Source organism: Pteropus medius, unplaced genomic scaffold (genome assembly GCF_902729225.1).
Source record: "Pteropus medius unplaced genomic scaffold, Ma_sr-lr_union100, whole genome shotgun sequence".
NCBI classification, from domain to species: domain Eukaryota; kingdom Metazoa; phylum Chordata; class Mammalia; order Chiroptera; family Pteropodidae; genus Pteropus; species Pteropus medius.
In genome coordinates, this window is record NW_024352785.1 from 10226251 (window position 1) to 10247423 (window position 21173).

At 33.3% G+C, this 21173-nt stretch overlaps 1 protein-coding gene across 1 annotated transcript in view; it reads left to right on the top strand.

Moving 5' to 3' along the window:
• Positions 1-21173, top strand: part of LVRN (laeverin) — a 54232-nt gene that overhangs the window by 18429 nt on the left and 14630 nt on the right. Inside the window, exons 5-16 of the mRNA XM_039848496.1 lie at positions 2680-2834; positions 4034-4147; positions 7793-7936; positions 8466-8531; positions 8626-8691; positions 9096-9268; positions 11061-11137; positions 11477-11616; positions 13656-13711; positions 16660-16813; positions 18370-18464; positions 20386-20493. Coding sequence (XP_039704430.1) covers positions 2680-2834; positions 4034-4147; positions 7793-7936; positions 8466-8531; positions 8626-8691; positions 9096-9268; positions 11061-11137; positions 11477-11616; positions 13656-13711; positions 16660-16813; positions 18370-18464; positions 20386-20493 — 1348 coding nt within the window. The remainder of the gene's footprint in view (positions 1-2679; positions 2835-4033; positions 4148-7792; positions 7937-8465; positions 8532-8625; positions 8692-9095; positions 9269-11060; positions 11138-11476; positions 11617-13655; positions 13712-16659; positions 16814-18369; positions 18465-20385; positions 20494-21173) is intronic.

A 21173-nucleotide genomic window follows, 5' to 3' on the forward strand; every position in this document is an offset into this window, starting at 1 on the left:
CTTTGGAGTCAGTTCCATACCGTTCCTAACACATAGAGGCCTGTCTGCTCTTCGTGTGGTGCCGTGTGCCCAGCAGGTGTTCAGAGAGCTCTCAGTATTTAGATCCCTCCTGGTTACTCGCCGGCTGCCCCATACCTCCAGACGCTTTCTCTCTTGCATTTTATCCTTTTCTCTCATAACACAAGTGTGCAGTGCTATGTTCTGGATCCTTTTAGTGGGCCTGCGTGAGTGACTCCAGTTCTCTTTAGTAAGATTTTGCTGGTTTTTAACAAATATTCTTTAGCTATGAATCATTGGATTAGGACTTAAGGGTTCCATCTGTGAATTTTCATTGTATGAAATTGGAATCATGTGTGAACATAATATGATCCTTGAGGAAATATGTAAACATTTTATCTCTCACAGATCTATACAGATCTCAAAATTGCGTGAGTAACAAAGCTCAGAAAGTTGTTCGATATTTTTCTCTCTAAATTGAGGGTATCATGTAAATGTATTTTGTTCCTCTGACACAGATTCATGGGTGGGATGGGAGTGGATGGAGGAAAAGGAAGGTTAGAAAAATGAGAAACCTATGCTGAGGCAACTTTGTCCCAAGATAATAGAGTATTAACTGATGGGGTCTATGTAACGACCCAAGTACACACAAAAAAGAAGAAAAATGTCCTGTAATGCTACCATACATACATAACCACGGCTGACATTTGGCATATGTTTCAATGCCTATCTTACTCTGGATTTCTTCTTTCTCTGTATTTGATGTTTTTAACCAAGATGACAACATACAGTTGACACTGTTCTTTGAATGGCTTTTTTTTTCTATGCAGCAACATGATCCAGATAACTAAATATTCTTTTTTATTGTCATTTTAAAGATATAGAATAACTATATATTGATATGACAAAATAATTTATTTGATGCTCATTTAATTACATTTGGACTGATTCGACCGCTTTTTGGGGGGCTACTTTCAAAACACTAAAGAAAACCTTTGTAAGGAAATGTTTACACATATCCATGCTGTTTGCCTTATTATAAATTCAGAAGTTGAATGATTTAGTCAAAAGGTAGGAGCATTTCTAAGGATTATGAATCATTTTGCTGGATTGCTCCAGAAAGATTGTACCAGTTCATACTCTTACCAGCAGGCTATGTGCCAGTTTTCCTATACATAATTATTAATGCTAATTATTAATACTAATACTAACCACTACTAATTATTGAGCTTCTCATACATTTGAAAGATTAAGTTATTGTTTTAATTTTTTCTTTTTGATAACCAATGAAGTTGAACATATTAAATAAGATTTTTTATTGTTTGAATTATTCCTTTAGTGAATTGTTCACATTTTTTTGATCTGCCAGAGTTCTTTACTGAAAAAATATTGTCTAGTTGTAGTAAATGTTGCAAATGTTTTTCCTAGTTCATGATTTGCCTTTCAAATTTGTTTATAGTGCCTTTTGGTGAATTAAAATATTTAATTTTAAATAGACTTTTTAAAAAGAGTTCCCATATATGTCTTCTCCCCCTGCCACAGGCCCTAGTTTCTGCTATTAACGTCTTGCATTAGTGAGTACATTTATTGTAATTGATGAACCAATATGATACATTATTATTAACTAGAGCTCATAGTTTACATTGGGATTCACTCTGTGTTATATATATAGTTCTATGTTTTGACAAGTTTTTAATGCATGTACACACCATTACATTATCATACAGAATAGTTTCACTATCATAAAGTCCTCTGTGCTCCACCTATTCATCCTACCTCCTTCCCCACGTCCCAGAAAACCACCGCTCTTTTGCCTTTTCCGTAATAATGTGTAGTTGGAATTATCTTGGTGTAGCTTTTTCAGACTGGGTTCTTTCAGTTAGTAATACACAATTAAGGTTTCTCCATGATCTTTCATAGCTTGATAGGCCATTTCTTGAATAATACTGAATAATACTGTATTGTACAGATGTTCCACAGTTTATCCGTTCACCTACCAAAGGACATCTTGGTTGGTTCCCATTTTTGGCAATTACAAATAAAGATGCAATAAACATTTGTGTACAAGTGTTTGTATGGGCATAAGTTTTTACCTAGGAGCTCAACTGCTAGACTGTATGGTCAGCCTATGTCTAGCCTTATCAGAAACCACTAAACTGTCTTCCAAAGTGGCTGTATCGTTTTGCATTTCCACCAGAAATGAATGAGAGTTCCTGTTGCCCCACATCTTCTGCAGTGTTTGGTGTTGTGTTTTGATTTTAGCCATCCTAGAAAGTGTGTAGTTGTTGTTTTAATTTGCAGTTTCCTAATGACTTATGATGTCGAGCATCTTTTCATATGCTTCCTTTCTATTTGTATATCTTCTTTAGTGAATCATCTGTTTTAATCTTTTGACAAACTTATAAAGTTGTTTATTTGCTTCTTGTTGACTTTTAAGAGTTCTTTGTATATTTTGGACAGAAGTCCTTTATCAAAATATTTGATTTTTATATAGCCAAACCAATTTATTTTCTGGATTCTGTCTTTGGTATTTGTCTTTAAAGCCTTTTCTTCTCTCAGATTATAAATATTCACTTATATTTTTTCCAGTAATTATATGATTTAACTTTGAGATATTTATATCTGGAAACTTCAAAATTTTGGGAAGAGATTCTATTTTTCCCTCCATTTAAATTCACTTAGATGTAATTGCCTTGCCTACTTTTGACGACCGTGCAATGGAAAATTGGGGACTATTGATGTTTGATGAGTCATTATTATTGCTGCAACCAGATGATCAACTAACAGAAAAAAAGACAGTGATCTCCTGCATTGTCTCCCATGAGATTGGACATCAGGCATGTGGTAAAATATTCTTTCTTATTTCACATGAAGATGTTCTCCAGCTGCTCTACCAAAAGTAACAACAACAGCAACGAAAAGCCCTGCCACATACCAAATTTTAGAAAATTATTTAAAAAAATGGGACAGTGAGTAAAAACAGGGAGGGGTCTGTATAATCTGATCTTGGGTGGATTTGAATAATTGGTGATGAATCATAGTGATGAGACCTTACAGTCCATTCACGGATCAGTTATTTACATCTAAAGATTAACTTTGCGCCACAAAATCCTCTTCAGGAGAAATAAGCCAAGCAGAGCTATGACTATGACTATTAATTTGATGGAAATTCTCACATATGCATTTTGACCTCGACTCCATTAATACAAGCTTGTTAAGAAAGAAATTATCGAAACTATGAAATTGTTATCTTTTGTTGTATGAATCCATAAGAATTTTTGGGAAAGAGTGATTTACTGGGATTGAATAACACCTTGTTACACAGCCAACACATAATTTCACAAGTTTAGATTGTACCTAAAGTGTCGTTTTTTATTATAGACTAAGTGACACATTGTTTTGGAAATCAGGATGCTAACTATTAGTATATCACGGCAGTTATAAGAATTTGGTTAAATACAAGAGTGTGGTTTGTTGGTTTTAGAAATTATTGTGTTTTTCTTTCTTGATTCTATTCATCATCTGACACTATCTTTTTGTTAAACTCAAATAGAAAATAATTATAGCTGAATCATTTTTGCAGAACATATGAGTACTTGAGTGATTTGTACGTGGCACAGATCAAATCATGTTCTTAAAACATAGTAACTGTTTACAGCAAAATCCTGACGTCGTCTATTTAGAGTATAAGATGCTGTAATTAGTAGGTTATTAAGTGAACATTTAGAATTTCTGCTCTATTTAACTTATGGGCAAAGTGGACAGTTTAAGAAAGGCTACTCTAGCTTAAGTTATTTTTGAACATCACAGTTTTAAAACAAAATTTGCTTTCAGTCATTGAATGTGAAATAATTGTTTCAGAGAAATGCATGACTGATATCTGTGCATGTTAAAACAACAATATTCTTTTGGGAGTTCTGTTTTATTGATGCCAAATAAAGTTTAATTATGTCTTTGACTTTATATTTAAGATGAAATTACAATTAATATAACTTAAATTTAAGAAAGCTCTTTTTTTTTCTTCCATCTTCAAAAGTGGTTTGGAAACTTGGTTACCATGAGTTGGTGGAACAATATCTGGCTCAATGAAGGTTTTGCATCTTATTTTGAGTCTAGAGTAATTAACTACTTCAATTCTAAACTCTCAAGAGTAAGTATGTCTGTTAAATATATTTATAATTTTTTCTTCTATTTATAAAAGTAATGCATATTCAGTGTTGAAAATGTGTAAAATACAGAAAAATACAAGGAATATTGAATCTGTAATACCGGAGATCAGTGTTATCTTTCTAATGTGTTTTCTTTTTCCAGGCTTTACTATAAATTGTAAATATCTATAATAGTGGAAACTACACAGAAATGTGTAATGTCTTTACTACTTTATATTATATCAAGAGCATGTCTACAAATCATTATTTTTAAAAACAAGATTTTTAAGGGTTACCTAAATATTTTATTATATCACCTTATAAGGTGTATGTATATAATCTTTCCCTATTGTTAGATTTTAGGTTATTTTCACTTATTCCTACCTAGACTAAATTTTAAAGCAGTTATAATCAATAGTCTATGACCTTAATGATAAGTAATATGCTATATTATATATTATAAATATTATATATAATATTACATATAATATAGCTGATGTTACCTATATTAATAGCTAATATATATATTGTAGCTGATATTGTTTTGCTCTTTTGAGTAAATAGTAATATGAAAATAAATTATGGCTATTCAATTCCGATGATTTCAACTTTAAATTCTATTTCTGAATATTTATTTAGAGTGATTAGGTAGTGCTTTCAGAATAGCATGATGAAGCCGAACTGATTTTATTTGATTTAGATGTTTAAATGTTTAGATTTAATATCATCCTTTGACACAGACTTTACATCTCTATAGCAAGCCAGAGGTCCTTTCTTCCTCTCTGTTCCTGCCTCCTGTCATCTCTCTGATTCTTGGGGTTCTTTGCTCGCCTCTCCCTCATTTCCCTTCCCAAGTATTTCCCAGGCTCAATTCTTGGCCCTTTTTTCCCTTTCCCTACCCTCACTCATTCAGACAGTGTGTTGTTATTTAAAATGCTGATTTCCACTGGCCAGATCTTCCTTACAGACTAAATTTTTTCACTTTGAAAGAAATTCTAAGATTATGTTCTGTCTATTATATTGGTAGTAAGATTTCCCTTCTTTTATAGAAAGTATCGTGATGGTAGATAGGTATTTGGGTTTTGTTGATTAAAAAGTTGGCAGAATAAAAAGTTGACAAACCTATCTTGGCCTCACAGAAACTTAAACAAATTTTTTTTTCATCTGTTTGTGAAATTACAGTTTCTGAGAAGCACTGATATAGCAGCCTCTTAATGTCCCAACTTCATGCCACCCACCCTCTTTTGCAGACATCCTATAAAATGCCTACCACCCCACAGTCCAGCCGCTCTGTGGTGCCTCTGCTCTTTCTCCCCTGCATTGAACATCATTATATAGATCAAGAGAATAAAGTATTGAAGGGTTAGGTGACTTGCCAAGGCCACCGATTGGAAGAGATCTGTGATTACAACCCACTTGTCTAGATCAAGTCTGATGATGAGAATAATGATGATAATATTGTATTTACCATTCACTGAGCACTTAGGACTTAAGTGTCAGGTAGTATAAGTTCTATACATACATCATCTTACTGGATCTCCTAAACAAACATCTGAGTGTAGTTATTATTTTTTCTATTTTATAGTTGAGGAAACTGAAATGTTAAGTAAGTCGTTCTAAGTCTCACAGCTATTAAATGTCAGACATGAGATTTAATTCCCAGGTTCTGTGACCACAAAGCCCATGCCTTTAACTACCATGCTCTCCAGAGAAAGCATCTGGGAGTGTTCTTGTTCTCTAGTAGCTAATGGTGTGTGTGTGTGTGTGTGTGTATGCGCGCGTGTGTGTGTGTGCACGTGTGCGCGCGCGCGTGTATATGTTTATTATGTGACTTTATATATTTAAATTTATATACATATAGTAAACCGCAGTTGTCTTAAAAAGTCCTTTCCATATACTTTATACCTACAAAATTGTTTATATCTTTCTTTTATAAAATAGAATATATACATGGTTAGTGTCTTCTCTAACCATTATTGAAAACATTTGGTTGTATTTCAAATTAACTCTGTGCTTAGAGTTAATAAGGAAAGAAGTTCCATTCCCATAAAATAATTAGATTCACCCTCTATGTTCTTAATTAAATAGATTATGTTATTAACATCAATCAGTTACTTCTTCATGCAACTAAAATGGCTATCATATCTGGGAAAACTTAAAAACATATTACTGGTATTTTTGAATCTAAAATGGTAAGATTAACCTCTTTTTGTACCATTTAGTTATTTGTTTTTATCATTGGTTTCTTAATCACTCTTTTCTGCATCTACATTTCTCAATTGCTTGTAGAGCTGAATGACTATAACTCTTGCCAGAGGGCATCAGATCCTGGCACTTGAGAAAATTTCCACAAGTTTTGTTCTTAAAAGCTAAGGCCTTGTTCCAGTGATCTTTGAGAGATCATGAACTTTGGCTTCCTCGAGTCTAGTCATTAGATTGAAACTGAGTATGAGAATCACAGAACCATATGCAGAAACAGAACTCTTGAGTGTTAAACTAATAAAACCAATACATAATGAATAAGATCAGACTTATGAAGATGTCTCCTCGAAATTCTTACTACTCAAAGTATGATTCCTGAACTAACAACATGGGCATCATCTGATATTTTATTAGAAATACAGGCTCCAACCAACTGAATTAGAATATGAATTTGACAAAATCCAGGTGTCTTTATTCACATTAAAATTTGATATGCATTGCTTTAAATGGCAAGCTTTCTCAGAGTTTGATAGTAGCATTATAAATGGTATTAATAAATCTAAAAATAATCTCTAATAGGAGAGGGTTGATTGGAGCATCGGCTAAAGGAAGTGGGACAGAATTTGAAAGTTTATCTGACACTGTTCAGGGGTGAGAGAGTCAACATGGGGACGCCCCAAGAGAGTCACTTAGGGACTTGAGACTTCATGTGGATTATCAGGGGCCCTCACAGCTCTGTAGGGTATGAGTAAGCTGTCCACTAGCTCCTCCACTGTCCTTTCTTTGGCTCTTTCATCCCATGCACCTCTTGGCAATACTTTGGTTTTCCTGAAAGAAACGACCCTTGTCATGTGTATGGGAGAGATCTAGTTTTTTTGGAGAGTTCTGTACTTCTTATTAAAATATAATCATTTGCCTTCTCTTAATGCATGAGCTATAAACTGTAATATCCAATCTGTGGATTTATTTCCAATTACAAATTACTGCATCAACATCCTTGCGAATTTATAAATATGGCATGCTTTTGGTTTATAAATGCCCATTTAAGAGAGACTGGTTGATTTTAAGGGGTTACTAATAAAATTATCAATAAAATTCTAGGAAATTAAAACCACCAAGAGATGCTATTCCCTGGAGGACCCTCTTTGGGTGTTCAGGGACCTCCTTAAGGGAAATGTAGATGGCTATCTTGGAAATCACATTAACTTTTATAATTGGTTTTTAAAAAATTGAAATAAGAAAGGACACCAAATGGGAAGAAAAGTATCCTAGAGTTTTATTATTCATGGAATCCTGACTTATTTGGCATATTACAGCTCACAGAGCACTTTTTGATTATTTTTTCCCCCTTATCAATGTTAGTTTTTGAAAGTATTTTGGGAACATTGAATTTTGTGTTCCTGTGACATCTCAGAAGTTAATGTAGCTCAATTTTTTTCTTTTAGAATGAGATTTTTTTTTCTGACATTTTACATGATGTTCTCAAAGAAGATCACGCCCTGGTATCTAGAGCTGTATCCATGAAGATGGAAAATTTCACAGAAACAAATGAAATAAATGAGCTCTTTGACTTATTTACCTATAACAAGGTAAAAATGGTTATATATTTCTTATTGTTCTGCATTCTTGCAGAAAGTTGCATAAAATGTATTCTAAAGATAATATGACAATATGATACTGTACAAGTTTTGATATAAATAACCTTAATTTTATGCAGTAGATAGATTTTAAAAATGTAGTTAAATCAATTCTTATCTACTAAATATTAATCAGGCCCACTTTAGGTGCTTAGTACTATCTACCATTGTAAATAGACAACTTGCTACTTTTAAGGTGAAATCTTCTGTTTGGTGCAAATTTATTCTTGCCATGTAAATATCTAAATTAAATTTTTTTTGTGTACCCTGAACTCTTAATGTAGGACATTTGCTCACCATTTACCTATTAATTAGTGACAGTCTGTTATTTTATTATCATATTCTGGAATAACAGAAACATTCAAATAAAGTGCACAATGCAGTCAGGAGTACAGCTCTGAATACTGCTTATGAAAATGGAATGTGTCAGTATTTAGATATTGAATTTTGTTCAAATTACAGACAGCTTCTTATGTCTTAGGGAGCGTCTATGGCCCGGATGCTTTCTGGTTTCCTGAATGAGAATTTATTTATCAGTGCACTTAAGGTGAGTTTACAAAATTGTTGTTACTTGAAAGGCAGGAAACATAAATTGCTTTGGCATGTGGTTTATTGTAATCTTAACTTTTCTATTTTTACAGTCGTATTTGGAGACATTTTCTTACTCAAATGCTGAACAAGATGATCTATGGAGGCATTTTCAAATGGTAGCTGTCCTACTTCCTGACATGTTTCTACTGAGTTGTTTTGTATGATAGACTTCAACAAGATCGGACAGCCATGTGTGTACAGCAATGCCACAGGAAAACAATTTTGCCTTGTTTATGAAACTCCATTAGGTTGAGCTTTTCTGTAGTCTTTACCACTGTATTCCTATGCCCAGAAGAGAGCATGTACATATTAGATCCATAAATATGTGCTCAGTGAATGAATGAATGAATGAATGAATGAACAAACTCAGGAGCCATTCAGAGCTAAACAGAGTTCTGAATTTAGCCCAGAATATCATCCACTGGGAATTACTACATAGAACAGCTATGTAGTTAGGAGATTGCTACCTCAAAAGATTTTGATGATAAATATCTGCTTTTTTGATGACTTTTTAAAACAGGCCATAGATGACCAGAGTCAAATTGTTTTGCCAGCAACAATAAAAATCATAATGGACAGTTGGACACACCAGAGTGGTTTTCCAGTTGTTACCTTAAATGTATCTACTGGCATCGTGAAACAGGAGCCATTTTATCGTGAAAATGTTAAAAATCAGACTCTTCTAACTCACAAGTAGGTAGATTTGCTCGTCTGTCTTCATTTTTCTTGACGTTGAGCTCTGATCAGATGGAAACCAGCCTATGAGTGAGGAAATATAACCCCTACTGGCTACATACCCTTCTGCAAAGTGACTCTGGGATGGTGACTTAGAAGTCTACACAGGATGTTATTGGGGTGCTAAGATGAGGTAGAGCCCCTGATGTCCTGAGCTAGGCCAGAGACCTGCATTTAGGGATTCGAGTAGTGCCCCTCCCCTGGGATTAAGGCCATACCACTGACCAAAGCTTTGGGTGTTATGTATTCCTTTTTCTTTCAGACAGAGGTAGTGCATTACTCGAGATTCTGGTTGTGAGGCAATAAGATAGAACTGTGGATGACCTCATGTTAGTTAAGAGAAAAGAAGATCCTGTTGCAAGGTCATCTTCTCTTCTCTAGAAATAGTACTGAATGGTAATTAAGTCCTTGAGAAATAGTTCTGTATATGTCTGCACATGCACATATGTGTGTATTTGTAGCCATACCTATAATATTAAAATTATGACCTTTAGATACCATTAGACTTGGGTTCAGATATTGACTTCACCAAAATTCAAACCTTATCCTCATAAATATGCATTAATATAAATTATATATATAAAGGTAAAGAATAAAATGTTGAACTATTTAGCTTTGAAAAGCTACCTTGTTTAGAACTAAAATATTATATCATTCTTGTTGAACATAGAGATTTAAAGAAAAGTTTCAAATCAAAAGCTATTAATGCAAAAAAAATCATTATATGGTAAGTCTTATTTAAAGTTTCTGAGTTTCATTTGTCTTATCTATAAATAAAGTAAACATAATGACATGTATCCTTGGAGGTTGGTTTAAAAATGAAATGAAATAATGAGTATACAGTGGCTTAGCATTCATTAATTTCTCCTTCCCTTCCCCTCTCTTAACTCATTAGATAATTTTCAACTGTTTTTGAGTTTTGATCCTCACATCTCATTGTAGTAAGTATCAGCACAAATCAGTAATTAATTTTTAAATACCACCACCAAAATTTTCAGGTCATCCTACTCTTTCTTTAAAACCCCAGGAGAAAGGAACAGGAGAGAGACCTGAAGGTCCCTTCTCACTGTGATATTCTGTGACTGTAAGAGGTATGCCTTAGTTATCAGATAAAACACAGATCCTCAGTTTAAAGTCATTGAGAAAGTGGACTTGTGGGCATTAGAGCAAGATTGGACATATTGCCCAAACTCCAAGTAGTGTGTCCCTTCAGATAACTAATGGTCAGTTCCTTCGTCCAGGTCACGTCCACCAATGCAGGAAGAATGTCAAAATTCAATAAAAGTGAATAATCTGGCTGAGTCATGCTGAACACTTTTCAGATGGGAAGAAAGCTTGAGGCAGAATGTTTGTCAAGCATTTTCTTCTTAAATTACCCTTTACCTCTCTTGGCAAGGATAAATTTGGGTTTGTGTACAACATTTGAACAACCTCTGAGTAAGGCCAGGTGGCTATAATTTAATATAAATAGGCCTTGAAAGTTTCAGATATAAGATAGTTTTAGTAGCTACCTTAAGTTATAAGAAGAAATAAATCTATAAGACACAATGAGAGAGAGTAAATAGCCAAAGCAAAACCAGCTTGTAAAAACAAGAATGAATAATCCTCAGAGGAAAATCGTATATATCCAGAGGGAATGGCCAAAAATTTTGAGTTCTGTCTGTTATTTTATTATCTCATTTAAAATAGTCTTATTGTTTATATTTTCATGTGTGAAAATTAACTGAATTTTAAAATTTTTTCCAATAAGTGCCACATGGATTGTACCTATTCTTTGGATAAAAAGTGGAACTACACAGTCTTTAGTCTGGCTAGATAAAAGCAGCAGTAAGTAACAAATTTTTAAAATTTCTTCACATACATATTTGAATATATATTATATATAAAGGCAAGGAATAAAATGTTGAAATATCTAGCTTTTAAAAACTATCGTGTTTAAAATATTGTATCATTCTTGTTGAACAGAGAGATTTAAAGAAAAGTTTCAAATCAAAAGCTATTAATAGAGAAAATATATATAATTATTTGGTAAGGCCGATATATATGTTAAGATTTCTTTCTGTTTTATTGGGTTTATTGTTTAGAATTAAAAGGATATATTATAAACATGTATTGAAATATTTTTTTAAATGTATCATTTCAAAGTTTTCACATATTTCTTTGTAGAAGTATTCCCTGAAATGCAAGTTTCAGATTTTGATCATGACTGGGTGATTTTAAATTTGAATATGACTGGATATTATAGAGTTAATTATGATAAATTGGGTTGGAAAAAATTAAATCAACAACTTGAAGAAGATCCTAAGGTAAGGCTATTTTTTATTCCTTTTATTAAATAGCATTTATATTGCAGTCTCTAGCCTTTTAGAGTTGAGCTTTCATACACCTGTCTGGTGTACCTACCCTCATCACCACCCCTCACCCCAAAGCACACTGGAGGGTTTTTATTTATTTATTTATTTGTTTGTTTGTTTGTTTCATAGAAAGAGGAGATTCGGGTTGAATGTATTATGTTTTTGAACATTAATCCTACTTTTCCACAACAATGTTACCTTTCTAGGTAAAAATCAGAATACATTTTCCTATTAACCATTAATTTTGTCATCTTAGGCAAGTTATTTAAATGTTCTGCTTCCATTTCTTCACTTAAAAATGAAAATAATGTATCCTTTTTATTCATCATGAGGATTAGAGATGATGTAGGTAAACATATACTTAAAATTTCTAAGCTCATATGTTAATTTCCTAAAAACTTGATTCTCACTCTCCCTCAGGGGAGAGAAATTAATTTACAAAATATCAGCAATAATCTGCTATCACTTTAATTTGTAAAACAACTGTAAATCATTATGCAACATAAAAATGTTAAAATCTTGGCTAGGTCTAATCAAATTTTAATTAGTCGAATTAAACCAAATCTCCACTGATGGAGAAGGATAATGGCCTAGAAGTCTATAGAGTTGGCTCAGCTATGAAACCTTAAGAAGAAACCTTGAGACTCCACTTGCAAAACTATGTAAAAATGAGAATACATTTGAACTAAGATATCTTAGGTGTTTCTTCAAGTGTCCTCCAAGATGTGCATGCAGCAGCATCTCTAGAAGAGACAGTATGGTATATTTGGTCCAGAGCATGGGTTTTAGGTCAGGTAGGTTTGTGTTCATATTTTTGTACATCATTTACCAGATGTGTGACCTTCGGCCTTTTATTTGTCTTATTTTTTTTATTTGCCTTATTTTCTTTATCTGTATAATAATTCCTTATCTGTGTAACAGACCAATCTTAAAGGGTTGTTGCAAAGATTAAATGGGGTGACACATGTTGTATGCTTAACATAGGCCTGATACAATTCAGAACATATTCAGCAATTTTTAAAAATTATGATCAAGCTTTTGAATAAAGCTACAAACACCACTTATAATATTTTACTTTTAAATCTTTTTCAGAGTAGCTAAATTCTTGTTAATTTCTAAAAGTACTATAAGCTATGGATATACTAGAGTACGCCATTATAGTAATGATTTTCTTGAAATTATTGTAGATTTACTTATTGTAAAACTGAGATCAGTTATTCCTACAATATAATTGGTGAACAAATAAAATAACATTTTTATTATTAATATTAATCTAGAAATTAAGCCTTGCTCAGATATTCAAAGAGTGTTGTTAAGATAGATTTTCTAGGACCAAATATATGGAAATTCTGGGAAATGTTGAAGGCATGTGATAAGCGGCTTTGGGCATCCTCAGGACACTGAGGCTGAGGCAGAGTCCCGTGGCCTGGCAATGTCAAGGAGCTTAAACAGAAGCCTAAGGAGTTAGGTTGCAGTTGGCTGGCCCTGCTTCTCCATAATTCAGAGGACTCTGCTGATGGTATTGTGTCAAAGTAAAATCTTAAGGGAGATACCATTTAAAAGAGTAACAGCATTACCAAAACAGGGCAAGTAATATTTATTTAAGGCCTCCTATGCCAAAAAATTCCCCTGACAATAATTTGGATATAGTAATACAATTTAATATATACTTTCTGTCTTGGAGAGGCCTTTTAAACTTGGCCTCCTGTTTTATTTTTTAGCATACTGTTTTCAGGGAGCATTTCGGCAAAAACCTCTGCCATACTTAAGTCTTATGATTTGTGTCCAACAAGATCATTCATCAAAAACAGAAGTATAATAAGTAAATTATGGGGATACCCTTAGTAATCATCATTTCTCTGCACGAGACAATTCACATGAAAGTGTCTTGTAAGCAGCAATGATCTTTAAATGTTATTATTTTGAAAATTAATTTTATACTAAAAAAATGTTCTCATCTTTTCCTGCACGTATTGGGATCTAATTTGCAGGCTATTCCTGTTATTCACAGACTGCAGTTGATCGATGATGCCTTTTCCTTGTCTAAGTGAGTATCTTTTCTTCACTCATGGTTTTAGAGCGTACCTCAAGAACTTTATAAAAATGATAACCTCATTACTGTGAAGTTGATATTTTAGTCTATCCAGTCCCTAACTTATTGAGATTAGGATCAAATTCTGTGGTTATAAGTGGGATTTTATAGCACAAAATTTGAGAAATATGCAATGTGAATAAACTTTAAGGGCATTATACTAATGAAATAAGCCAGTCACAACAATACTGTATGATTCTACTTATATGAGGTACTTAGAGTAGTCAGAATCATAAAGACAGAATGGTGGTTGCCAGGTGTTGTGAGAGAAAAGGGGAATAGGCAGAAATACTTTAATGGAAATAAAGTTTCAGTTTTACAAGATGAAAAGAGTTAAGGAGATGGATGGTGGTGATGGTTGCACAACATTATAAATGTAATTAATATCACTTAGTTGTATATTTAAAAATGGTTACAAAGTAAATTTTATGTGGTCTGTGTTCACACAATAAAAAAAAAAAGGCGGGGGTGGGGGGAAGCCAATTTAAAAAGTCATATCAGGAAAGAGCAATAATGTCTACTACAATTAGGAAGCCATAGAAGACAATGCTTTTTACAACAATTTGAGAGGAAAGAATACGTTCTTTCTCAAGTCAAAACTTGGCAGTCAAAGTCCTATATATTTTCAATTAAATTAACTTAGGTACAATAAGATTTAAACTGATTATGGAGACTTTTTTAAAGGGTCTTAAAAGAACAGCAAAGATGATTCAATGTTTAAAAAGGAACCCCTTTAAGGAAAAGTTTTAAAAGGATGTAGTAGAGAAGATATAAATAGAAAAAAGATAGTAGTGTTTAAGTATTTTCAGAATTATTACAAAAAGTACAAGCATCATTATTTTTAAACTCTCAATCAGGAATAAAAACTTAAGTAAACAACAAGTGATCAGGCTTACATTTGTAAAGGCTGTTAAATATTAAAATGGATAAATTTAGGAAGATTGTAGATGTGTTCATATTTTTCTGTGATATTGGAAGATAAAGAAATAAAGTAGCTGATGTATCTGCTCCCCCACCCCCGCCAAAAAAAAGACTTGCTGCAGATAAGTAGACTATGAATTGAGATTGTGAAGTGGTATGTGTTACCCAAGGGTGATGGCTGTAGGTATAATTTTAATGATATGGCCTGTATTTTAACATATTACAGAATTATTAATTTTATTTATATTAGATTTACTTAATATAAACTATGCTGTTAACTATTTCACCAGGTAAATTACTATATGTTTAGAATTTAAATTTCAGACAATAAAATTAAGAAGAATACGTAATAAATTATCCAATGCATTCGTTCTTTCTTTGGCCTGTCATATTTCTTGAATGAATGTCTACTTAGTTTGTCCTTCATTTGGTACCTACTTTTCCCCTCTATGACCTGCGATGCTCTTCTTTGCTCACTACTTTGCTGAAACTCCTCTGTAAGATCGCCACGACTTTGATACTGTTTACCTCCTGGAAACTTCTTTTTTGTAATCCTGAGACTTCAATATGCAAACCTGGTTTTCCTCATTTATCTGACGTCTCTTCTTCCTACTGCTGTGAGTGACCTTAAGACCAGTCAGGGTTATGTTATTTTCTTCGATCTTTCCATTGAATAACTCATGGTTTCAGTGATTATTTTATTATGTACATGTACAGTACCTAACAGATATAAGTTACACAATAAATATTTGTGGGAGGTATACTGATGACTTCTAAATCTACGTCTCTACTTGTCTCTTCCTTTCTTCTGTTTATCTTATGGTCATTTAAATTCTGTACCTTAAATATTGAACTTTATTTCTGTCTCTAAATTGTTCCTGCTATTATTTTTTTCTCTTTTTCTCAAAGGTACCGCTATTCTTCCCATCACCCAAACTTGAAACTTTGTAGATATCCTGGACTCTCATACATTTCCCATCTTGTCACCATGTCTTATCCTCTCATTCTTGGAAAAGTCTTTTGGATTCTCACCTTACTTACTGCTTTCACTGCTTCCATACTAAGCCAAGCTTTCATCATCTTTCGCTTGGCCTATTAATTAGTGTCTAGCCTTTGGTTCCTTTGAATTTCATTCTATCTTCCTCAACACAATTACAATAAAATTTTTAGGCATCAATTTTAAGATGTTACCCAGTTGTCTAAACATCTTCCTACCACATGTAAACTCTTCATTTTGACATGCAAGGCTCTCCACAGCTTTGATCTACTTTACCTATTAGCCATCATCTCTCAACTATACACAGAAGAAATCCTCTGCCTTGGGTTAGCTTGGTCTGCCCATCACACTAATTCCCACTTTATCTTCTTTGTCCTAAGCTGTCTTCCTCTTTTTCTCAGCCTAGTTCTATCTTACCTATTCTTCATAATTCTTCTCAAATTCCTCCTCCTGGAGGCTTCCCTGACTTTCCATGCAAATGTTTTTCTTCTTTGCTACCTTATTGTATCCATTGTCTTTTCTAGGGATTTATTAATAGCTTCTTACACATAAATCTCAGCTCCCCACTGAAGTAGTAAGCTTCTCAATAGTAGGCAAGACCATAGTCTTATATTCTAGTTTGTGTTCCCACTAGTATCTGGCATAACATTATATAGAGACTGATTTTTAATTAGTAATTGTTAAGTGGAAATTATACTCTCATAAGAATGCATACTAAATGCACAAATATTCTTTTGCCGCATGATTAAGCCAATATTTGGCCTAGTTTTCTATAACTTCCAGGAATTTGGGCACTTGAGCATACCAAATTGAAATGGAAGATCTGTCAACATTTTGGTTCCCATCTTATCAATGAGATGGGAACTTACCCTCTAGTTTCTTGATTTCACATACCTTATTGAAGTCAAACATTGAAGCATGGAAAGTATGCAAATCATTTAGCAAGTGAAGGTGTTTTTAGTGTGTGTGTTTTTAAACCAAACAGAAACAATTATATTGAGATTGAAACAGCACTTGATTTAACCAAGTACCTTGCTGAAGAAGATGAAATCATAGTATGGCATGCAGTCTTGGTGAACCTGGTAACCAGGGATCTTGTTTTTGATGTGAACAACTATGATATATACCCATTATTAAAGGTAATTTCATTCTTTGTTATGTGGTTAAAAAAATCTGTTCTTTTTGTACTCTAGATAGCATCTGTGAAACAGGTCTTTTCAAAAGTAATAGTCTGTTATGTTAGTTATATATATAAAACATATGTGTGTATATATGTATATACATATATATATGACATATATATATGTATATACATATATTTATGACATATATATACATATTCATTTTCTTAGGAATGGCTGATTATTCTTAGGAGAAAATACCTTAGTCATAGACCTGGTCTAGTAGATGAGTTAGAGAGAAGTTTGGAAAGGTACTAATTTCTTATTGAAGTGACAATGTGTCCTAAGAAACCAGAAGTGGATGGAAATGGTATGCCTTTTTTCTTATAGAAAAGAATAATATCTATTGGCAACTATTTTCCTAAAAGATTGTTAGTCAAACAGAATGACTTTTAACGACCTTGTATTCATAATTGAACTACTCTCATTTGTAGGGCCAGCACTTAAAACCAGAGAGGCATGTTCCAGAAAAAGTAAAAGTTTGAAACTGCTTTTGATGTTGCAAAGAGAGAGAGGGAAGTTAGAATTAATGAATGAAGAAATGACATGCCATCAAAACTGAAACAATATAAAAGGAGAAAAGTTTCATTATTAGATCTTAAACAGTGATCATAAGAAAGACGGTACAGGTAAAATCAAAGTAAAAGTTAGGGAGCAACCCTTCGGAGAGTTAAGGGCCATCAATAAGCCAGAAAGTATGTTAGGTGATGATTCCAGGTGAGTTGCTGGGACAGTCAGAGGGTGAGATCGCAAATACCTCAGGGTTCCTTTTTTTTTTTTCCTACTGTTCAAAGTACCATCGGGAACTTACTCGAATGTGGGAATGGTCACCAACCGAAGAAGGCAATTAGATGTTTGTAGGATCAAGGTGGCTCATTGATAATATCCGATGACTGGTTCTGGGTAAAAAAGTAAACACTAATACTTGCTTTTAAAGAATTTTGATGAATATCATCTAGTTTATTATCAGAGATTTCTTGTAAAAGTGTAACTTTTATAACCTTATTTACCAATTGATAGCTCAATTGAAGAAAGTTTATTTCAAACTCAGGGCTCAAATTTGTCCAAGGCATAAATCAGTTCCCCTTATTTTCTTGGAGGTATGTGTACTAAACATTGACGTTTTAAGTTAGAAAGTTTAATAGTTTTAAATTTTTTACACTTTTTTTAAAAAAAATTTGAGGACAACCAGAAATGTTTGGAATGATAGTAAATGATAATAACAACTAATATTTATTAAGTTCTTACTACGTGACAGGAGTGAGCTTACATACATTATATTGTTTAGTCCTTACAAAACTGTAAAATTGATATTATTGTAAACTCCATTTTTTGTGCAAGAAAACTGAACCTAGGGAGGTTAAAAAATAAATCAGTTACACATTCCTAACAAATAAAAATTATTTCTGAAGAAGTATCTGTCTCTATTAATGTCTTTTCAGATAAAGAGAAATACAGTGCAAATTCAGTGTTATGAGCCAGAACTAACAGTATATTTTCTTTATTGTTTATAGAAGTATCTATTAAAGAGACTTACCTCAGTATGGAATATCTATTCAACTATAATTCGTGAAAATGTGGCAGCATTGCAAGATGACTATTTAGCTCTGTAAGTATTTTTTGAAGAGTGATAATTGAATAAAATGATTCATATTAAAATAGATAGGCTTCCAGATTTACATAATAAGATCTTAATACTTATGATTCACTGAGAGAATTTGTATGCTTTTTGAGAATAGATAGCTTTGAAATTGTTGAGCTACATGTATCCTAATAGGAAATAATAGTTTGGGATCTTAATTTACCTGCAAAGCACATATGTGTACACACAGGAATGTATAGCTCTATATTCTCAAATCTCAGGCTACTGGTTGAAACTGTAAGAGTATCATATTCTTGGTGAAGGGTTTTACCAAGCAAAGTCAGCCTATATCAATTGAAGGGCATGGGAAGGCCTCTAGGGAAAAGGGTACTCTCTTTATATTATTGGTGACAGAAGTTCTGTCACTGTGCAAATTTGATGAGAGAGGCTGACAGTGAAATATATTAGTCATTGTGTGTGAGCATAGTCTTGCAAATGATTTTCACATCATTGGTTTGATGAGGAAGTAAGCATGTTGTTGCGTTGGTCTGGGAAGCGGGCAAAAGGCAAAACAGGGCTGTGGTACCACTGGCCGCCCTCTGACCCAAGGTTTGTGTGTATATGCTGGGCTTCTAGGTTTAGGGAGGGAGTTTGTAATCAACAATGGTACATGAATTATATTTGCAGCTCTAGTTAATATCAAGCCAAAATCAATTTGACTAAGCAAGAAATACAAAATATACAAAATATGATTATTCTCTCTCAAGAGTATCCTGAGAAGAGAAAATTTTAGTGCTAGGGCCTGCGGCTGGAATGACATAGGGCTGAATGGACAAGTAGAAGATGGTGATGACTAGCTGGAATAGTGAGTATGTAGGCAAGTAGTGTGAATAAATGGGAAGGCAAAAGTGTGCTCAATCAGGCAGCACACATGTCAACATGCACAACACAGCCATATCTTTGGTTCTCCTAAATTGGACAAAAGTGACCTGCTTTTTGTAGCATGCCAGAGTTAGTTCTCTCCAGAGCAACCTTGGAGAGTTAGACTGTACTTTTAGAGAACTCCCTCTTGCTGTAGCCAGCTTAGAATGGGCGGGGAGAGGGAGTGAGTGTGTAAATGAATGCTCAGAACTGTCTCTCAGAGGGCCTCTGCCCTAGGACATTCCACTCCTGCTTATCAGAAGGTCAGGCCAAGCTGGGTTGAAAGTGGAGGGTGGAGCAGTAGAGATTTCACTCTTCATTTTCTGGACGCTTATGGCCAGTTTTAATTTCTTATCTCTGACTCCAAATTCAAAGAGTGTAGGGAGACATTCCTCAAGGCGCTGCTTATCTGGATTTATTGTTCTTCACTGTATTCTTTCCAACGTTTTTTCATTTTGAACCATAATGTGTACCCCTTCTCAACTATAAAAACAAACCAAAACCAAAACTTCTATTCTTTTTCTGCACATAAATGTAATAGCCAGGAGTTAAAGAAGAAACAAGCTTAAGTAAGGAAAAGCACATTGTTGAAGGAGAGAAATAAACTATTCCTGTTCCTTTCCATATAAAGAACTTTATTTTTAAATGTATTAGATCAAATACTCTAAAGTCATTTTTTTTTATCCATAAGACAATTACTGTAAAAGGGAGGAAAAATAAATTGATAACAGATGTGGAGTGTGTGTACACTGTGTGTGATTGAGGAAGATGAAGGATGGCAGTAATTTATTTCTAACTTTTCAAAAAATACCAGTCTTAGGAGTTTATTTGGTGCCTGATAGCCTCTCACAAATATTTATTTGAATCTTAAATGCATTTGCTATCCACAAAAGCTATTTTTTAGCAAACTTGATGTTATTAGAAGGATGTTTTAAAATACTCATTCTTCTATAAAACATTTTCTTGGAGGCAGAAAAAATAATGTAGTAATGCAAAATAAATGTTTTTCTTTGACTTTTCCTTCAAGAATATCACTGAGAAAACTTTTTGAAACTGCCTGTTTGTTGGGCCTTGAAGACTGTCTTCAGCTGTCTAGAGAACTCTTCAAAAACTGGGTGAACCATCCAGAGAATGAGTAAGAGTGATATTGCAATTGTCCTTGTTTTTGTCCTGTTTCAAGACTAACAATTTCTCTGTCTTTTGATGCTCTTACTGTGAGAGTGATTGTTTTCTTTTCACTTGGTTAATCTCTCTCATCTACTATTTTTTTTTCAAGTGTCCTTTTTTTAAAAAATATAATTGCGTAATGTAGGTCTGTGCATAACAATAGATTAGAATTTATACAGTGATTGTTGCCTAGGACCTATCATCGCCAGTGCTTTCTCTATAAGCACTTATGATTATTTTGAGTCTTATTTAGGTTGTTTTTTATGATTGTCATATATATATAAATCATATATATAATCTCAGCTTTCAGTGAGACTAGAAACTCATAAAGAGATGCTCTGAAACATGTGTATGTATGTGTGTGTATATATATATATGTCATATATATATGTGTGTGTATATATATGACATATATATATACACACACATACATATATTTACATACACACACATACATACACATGTTTCAGAGCATCTCTTTATGAGTTTCTAGTCTCACTGAAAGCTGAGATTAAGACTGTCATTTTGGTTTTATTATATTATCTTTAAGATATCACCTAAGATGGACTCTTAGGAAATGTGATAATAACATATGAAACCAAACTTAATTATCAATATATACTTACCGTTTGTACTATTCTAATTTAA